Here is a 7,244-nt window from a genome sequence, read left to right on the forward strand (position 1 = left end):
TATTCATGTGTCCTCGTTACAAAACGGTAGCGGTTGGCCACCGCAGCGAATATTGAAGTTGATCGGCTTGATCACGGGAATCGGAATCTTGAAATCTTGAAACAAACGTAAGCAACCAGCTGGTCTTGTGCCAAGTTTTTTACTGGTATAGCGCTCGACCGGTTGAGCGTGCGTATCCAGCTAGTCAAAACAGGCCTAGTGTGCAGCACAGTAGATTATCTGATATTTTTTAAGTTTTTGCATGTTCGCGGCGATGCATGTGCAACGATAATTTACGCAGTTTGTTTTGTCATATTTGACACTGCCATGTGATGATGCACGGGCTTCGTTTTCGATAGCTGTGATGGATTTATGTTTTTTTTCTAATTGGTGATGGATTTATTGTGTTAAGGGAAGTAGTTACGGGGAGCACCTTTTTTTCTTTGAGGGTTAGTTACGGGGAGCACCTACCTATTGGACGCTCGTCGCGCCCAAAAGACAAGCTTCGCGGGCCGACCCACTTCAGGTCTGCAGCCAGCAGCGCATGCAGACGCATCGTAGCGAGACGGCACTGTAGTGACCATGTAGCGAACCTGTGTTTTGTCTTCTTTTGATTTCTAACAGTTTTTTGAAAATGGAACATTTTACGAAAACGCAAAAATGTTTAATTTTCAGAACTTTTTGATAACGTGAACATTTTTTGAAATACTGAAGAATTTCAGAAACACGAACATTTTTTGAAATTTACCATTTAAAAAACTAGGAACATTTTTTGAATTTGTGAACAAATTACGGAAGCGGGATTTTTTTTTTGAAATTCCAAACAATTTCTGAAATTCAAACATATTTTGTATTTGTATTTTTTTGGAAACATGGTTTTTCGAAAACTCATTTTTTGAATTTGGAACAATTTTCAAATGTCTGTTTTTTTTTGAAAAATCGAAATTCTTTGAATCCGTGATTTTTTTTGAAAGGTAACATATTTTGAAATTCCACGAAGATTGTTTGAAAACATGACCATTTTTCAAAACACAATCATTTTAAAATTTTGTGAACACCTTTTGAAAATACAAATATTTTTTCAAATTAGCTAACAATTTGAAATTGGGAACGTTTTTAAATTATGGATATTTTTTGTGGAGTCCCAAACATTTTTTTAAAATTGTGAATTTGAAAAGAAACCTAAATCATGAAAAACAAAAAAAGAAAGAAACTCGGAAAGCCAATAAAAGAAAACACAGAAAAAAAAGGAAATCAGTTGAGGAACCTTTTAGAAGATTCCCAAGATGGCCACGAACCTTCCCAAAACCGGTTCTTGTGGTACATTGTGTATCTACCAATGGGCCGGTCTAATGTTGTTCAGTCAGTCGCTAACCCTGTGCAAAAAAGCGGCAATTTGCCACATAATGCCACAAATAATATATCATGTGGTTACGAAATGTTCACTTTTTGTTGATCATGTGGAAGGCCCGAACAAGTTCACTATAGCAATGAAAAGGCTAGCCCATTCAAGCAAATTTATCTTCCCAAGCCTAGCCGACCCCCAAGGCTTTTCCATGCCGCCGGCTCAATCTCCTGATGGTTTTGCATTGTCCACTGTGAGAGGAGTGGGACCTGCACCGTTCATTTTTCTTAGTTCTGGTAGGTCTTTATTTAGTTCTCCGCGGCATCAGTGAGGTAGTAAAACGCGATGGCGCGTTGGAATAAGTTATTTTCAGCCCCCCCCCCCTACCTCGACAACGTCTAAACCGACATAGAGATAGGGCCTATGAGGGTAGGTGTTGCTAGATCTATTGGCTCTCTTTGGATCTTGGTAGTACGTTTGTCAATCAAAGAAAGCAGTTGACTGGCATTTGGCGCAACGACTTTGACATCTTCTTTCGTTTTATTCTGCAACATGGTCAGGTTTGTCCACCCCTCTAGAATGATGGTGAAGGATTGCACGCCTGTACCACATGCGGTCATGCCTCAACCGATGTTTGTCCAACTATTGCTAGATCTCGTTTCTAGCAGAGTGGCTATTAAAGTCTTCAAATCTTGGTATAGTGTGGGCTTTCACAAGTGTTAGTTATTCTTATTGCATGTTCAATGTAATTTTCAAACTCCAATGGGTCGTACAAATCAAATGGAGTAAGACGGTAATACAGATGGCGATTACACTGCAACATGTGGGAGCAATAGTCATTAACCTTGAGCACATGACGAAGAAAGGCAATGAACGTCCTAATTTGTTGGATCATTTGGCAGTCTTGATCCTTGCTATTAGGTGTTTGTAAAGTTTGCTTCGGAATGTTGCTACTATGGAAGAATTTTCTGTTGGTGATCTTGTGCAGATGTTTTTTTATACAGCTTGTTAATTTTATTGTTCCTCGCTCAGATACACAATTGAAATGACTTCTTTCCCGTAGCTGCAACATATTTGATTACCTGCAATACTAGATAACAACTAGTATTTGAGCCGCCCCGAGATATCCATCGGGCCAGCAAGGCCATGGGCATTTTAGAAAATGGGTCGACCCGTGGCCTCATAAATTGGCCTTGAGGCCATGAGGGCCAGGTCCAAGGCAAGGGTCGGGTTGGCCCGTTCCATCCTGAGCAGTGATGGATGATGGATGGTGATAATAAACTATAAAGCATCGTGGAAAATATGTCCAAAAACATGCAACATTTTTATGTCGGCATATCTTGCGGTCCATAAAAAGTAAATTTGATTAATATATTTGAGCTCAACAATGTGTTTTTCGAAGTACGCAAGGTATTATCATTCAACATAAATGATGTATCAAAAACAAAGAACCGGACATGCTGTTTACCGAGATGTGTCTTCTGTAGCAATAATCCTTTTTTCTTTTCAGCAACACATTCGGTTTTAAATAGGGTGACAATTACAATGTTAATATTCAACATGCGGGAGAGAGAAGAAAAACTCACATCAAAATTTTAAAATTTGCTCACATTAATATATTGAAATCTTCACCGCTTCTTTTAGAGGAATTACCACACATCCATTAAATAAAAGAATTACGATGACTACGTATATCACATATGATCACTCCAAGAGACAAGTAGAGGACTCTGTTTGTTGGAGATTTGCACAGAATGCCCTTATAATAATATTTATTTTACAACTCAAGCCCTGGGAAATGCATGTGCCCTAGTGCCCAACCTAATCATCACTCATTGTCGCCCGTCACTGTGGCATCGGCAGAGAAAGACGCGAGCAGCCTCCACGTCCAAATCTAGAAGAGCTCCAGTTTAGACCACGCTGCTTTGTTAGCCGAATAAGACCTCTTTTGATTCATAGGATAGAGTTATCGCAGGAATAGAAATTTTATAGAAAATGAGATGGCATGTATGTCAAATCCTATGAGTAGGAATAAAAAACGAGATGTCATTTGGTTGACACCAAAGAAATTTTTTCATTGAGTCTAAGCTAATTTTTATTTTCCTATAAAATGTGAAGGATAGGAACCAATCATATGTAGGAATAGGAATCTATTCCTATGAACCAAATGGCTCTAAAGGAAAAAATCCTATAAAAATCTTATCCTCTAGAATTCTTATGAAATTCCTTCAAACCAAAGAAGGTTGGTCGGCCAAAGCCGAGGGAACCAAGTCTTTGTGGCACGTCGGACGAAGGTCATCCCCAAGTTCGTGACATGTCATCTTCATTCAAGTTGTCATGGAAAGAATAACACTGTCGCAAGCCGCCACCCGCACACCGCACTCCAAGACACCCACATACTCTACACAAGCAGTTGATGTTGTCCGAGAGAGTGCCAAGCAGCAGCCACCACAACCTAACATCGCCGGAACTCAAGTCCAACGTTGAGGATTTAAGTACCACCAGCCCTACGATTAAGATTCTTCAAAAGCAACACCTCCAGAAAAGAAACAACGCCCAAGGGTCGTGGTTGTTCGGTTCAGCGACCGAATGTCTGGTCTTCGGTTAATTTTTTGCGATGTTAATTCCGACTAGCAAAAGACCATGTGCGTTGCAACAGGAGAGAAAATAACACACGCTTTTAAACCAATAATCATGACTCAAGTCCCTAATAGGTCCATGTCTTTTATTTTTCACATGGCATCACATTTGTGTTGCCGATGGTGGCCTCAGTGCTCACGCACGAAAACACATTTGAATGTGCTCAGTCCTAAGGCATCTCTCTCTCTCTCTCTCTCTCTCTCTCTCTCTCTCTCTCGCGCGCGCGCGCTCGTGCGTTTTTCCCTCGCGAGGTTTCTCAGAGGTGTGCATGCTTGGTTATCGATGTTTCCTTTTCTTCCCAATATGGTTTTAACAGGTGTTTATTTACAATTTGGATCATCGCCGGTATGAAAGAAAAACGGAACGTGCACTATAGATTAAGTTTGCACCAAAACAATATTTTAGAAATATTTAATAGCTAAATAGTACTCCCTCCATCCGAAAATACTTGTCAGAGAAATGGATGTATCTAGACATATTTTAGTTCTAACTACATTCGTTTCATCCATTTCAGTGACAAGTATTTCCGGACGGAGGGAGTATCATATTTAGATTCTACACATTTTTTAATCAAATTTCATATATAACATGTTAAATTTGAAGTTACAGTTTAAAGGATATGGATAATTTTGTGTTAAATAAGGTGCGGATTGATTAACTGAAATGTTAAACTAAAAAAGATTCGTCTGACTTAAATATGAATGACGGGTTATTACCTGAAATGTCAGGGGATTTTTTAAGAAAATGTTAAAAACAGTTCAGTTGTGACTTAAACGTGTATTGTGGGTTAATTTACAGAGAACATAGGGGATCTTTATAAAATGGTGTGACGGTGAACCGACGGAAGCATTCCATGCTTTATTAGTAGAGATAAGATATATAGACATAGATATAGATAGATATAGATATAGATATAGATTAAAAGGACGATTTAACCAAACAAATGCCAAATGCCACCAGATAAAGCTATCCATCATGCAATGCAAGTGCTAATGGATATCAATGACACGCTGAGCAGCATCAACGGGCCAAGAGATGTCATGTCAACGTTTACCCGATTGATCCAATCTTGAAACAATTCTCTTGAAATTTTGTCCAAACAATCCATCAATGAGCACCACGATTCCGTGACACGTATATTACCACGTTGATCAGATACATCTTCTATGGTACATTAGCAACAGTTGGGTGACTTTTGGCTCACTAGTTCATCTCCACCACTTTCGCCTTGTCTTTTGTGGCCGTGTCTTGGGCTTCGACGGCCGTGTCCGTCATGCCGAAAAGCTTCCCTATCTCCTCGAGCGGCAGGCCACGCGTCTCCGGAATGAAGGTGAAGAAGAAAATCCATCCTATCGCTGCGATGCCGGCGTACAGGAAGAAGCTGCCGCCGATGGTGATGGCCTTGGACAGGGACAGGAAGGACATGGAGACCGCGGCGCTGGTCACGCGGTTGCATGACGCGCCGAGCGCGAAGCCCAGCGCGCGCACCCGCAGCGGGAAGACCTCCGAGGTGTACACGCTGGTGAGGGGCCCGAGGCCGATGGAGAAGAAGGACACGTATGCCAAGATGGACACGATGCACAGGCCGATGGCCCACGGGACCTTGGCGTCCGGGTGCCGACCCACGACGGTGAGGCCCGTCCCAAGGCCGATGAGACAGGCGAGCATGCCGGCCGTGCTGGTCAGCAGCAGCGGCCGCCGGCCGACGCGGTCGAGCTGGAACGTGGCCACCAGGATGAAGAGCGTCTTCATGACCCCCATGGCGCATGTGGCCCCGAGCAGGTGGTTGTCGCCGGTGATGCCCGCGCTCTGGAACACGCGTGGGCTGTACAGCACGACGGAGTCGGAGCCCGTCGCCTGCTGGAAGAAATGGATGCCGAGCGCCGCGAGCAGTATTCGCCGCATGGCTGGGTTCGGCGAAAAGATGAGCTCCTTCCACACCTGCTTCTCCTGGCCGCCTTTTGTCTTATGCATGACGACCACGTCGCCGTCAAGGTCCCTAGGGATGCCGGCGGCAGCCTTGATCTGGTCAAGGCGCTCCACGGCCTCCTCAGGCGTGTCGGAGGTCTTGGCCAGCACGGCCCTGGCGTCCGCGAGGCGGCCTTTCATGACGAGCCAGCGGGGCGACTCCGGCATGCCGAACACCATGAGCGCGAGCAGGGCGGACGGGACGGCGCCGATGCCGAGCATGACGCGCCAGCTAAGGTGGAGCGGGAGGCGCGCGAAGGCGTAGTTGGAGACGTAGCCAAGGAGGATGCCCACATTGATGAACACCTCGGTGAAAGACGTGAGGAAGCCGCGGGCCGACGCGGGCGACACCTCGGCCGTGTACACGGGCGCGACCATGATGGCGTAGCCCACGCCGATGCCGGTGACGAAGCGGCCGACCATGAGCATGGCGTAGTTGACCGCGAAGCCCATGAGCAAGGAGCCGGTGGTGAAGATGGCGGCCGCGAAGACGACGGTGACGCGGCGGCCGACCCAGTCGGACGTCCTCGCGCCGAGGAAGGACCCGATGAGCGCGTACACGCTGAGGATGCCCATCATGATCTCCAGCTGCACGTCCGTGATCTGCAGGTCCCTCTTGATGTACAGCGACGCACCGCTCATCACCCCAACGTCTGGGCAGTCGGAACAGAGTTATGCATGGCCCAAGGAAGAAGATGCGTACTCTATCTGACATACGGGAAGGAAACAAAGCATGTGTGTACCGTAGCCAAGGACGATGGTGGCCATGGAAGCGCAGAGGGCGCAGGTGAAGGCGTACTTGAAATTGCCCTTGTTCCTTGGCTGGACTGCCCCCGCCTCCGAGAGCGCAGCAGAAGCCATCCCCGATCCTTCTTCCTTGCCCTCCGCTCCTCGTCTTTCCGGAGACATTTTCATCTGCTTAGGACGAACTGATCGTTCGACTAACAGACAGACTGGCAGCTTGTGATGAGTGAACTGCCGTCCTGTGTTGCGCAGTATATTATACTAGTATAGCACTCTTATATAGACACCGATTATTATGCTCTTATGATATGGGTGCACCCGCCATGGGTGATGGGTCAAGCAGGTCGCTTGCCCACTTATTTTAATACAGATTAGTGATTTAGCAGGTAGCATAGACGTGCTGCATAATGTATGTGCATGATTTCGTTGTCAAATTGCCAGTGATTTCCGACTGCCGATCTTATCTTAGACTAATAGGAAGAACGTGGCCCAAAGAATCGTCAATTGATCATGTGGGTCCTATTCAGGACCTTGGTCACTGATGACGTGCCGTGGACCGGCAAACGCT

The 7,244-nt window shown here is 45.3% G+C and overlaps 1 protein-coding gene across 1 annotated transcript; it reads right to left on the minus strand.

Moving 5' to 3' along the window:
- Window positions 1–5,022: 5,022 nt before the first annotated feature.
- On the minus strand, window positions 5,023–6,998 carry LOC125536465 (putative polyol transporter 1). Its single transcript, XM_048699691.1, has 2 exons — window positions 6,676–6,998; window positions 5,023–6,585 (listed from the first exon to the last, which is right to left on the minus strand). Exons 1-2 carry the CDS (start codon window positions 6,845–6,847, stop codon window positions 5,168–5,170), a joined length of 1,590 nt encoding a protein of 529 aa, XP_048555648.1. The 5' UTR covers window positions 6,848–6,998; the 3' UTR covers window positions 5,023–5,167.
- Window positions 6,999–7,244: the final 246 nt, after the last annotated feature.

Source organism: Triticum urartu, chromosome 2 (assembly GCF_003073215.2).
Source record: "Triticum urartu cultivar G1812 chromosome 2, Tu2.1, whole genome shotgun sequence".
NCBI lineage: Eukaryota > Viridiplantae > Streptophyta > Magnoliopsida > Poales > Poaceae > Triticum > Triticum urartu.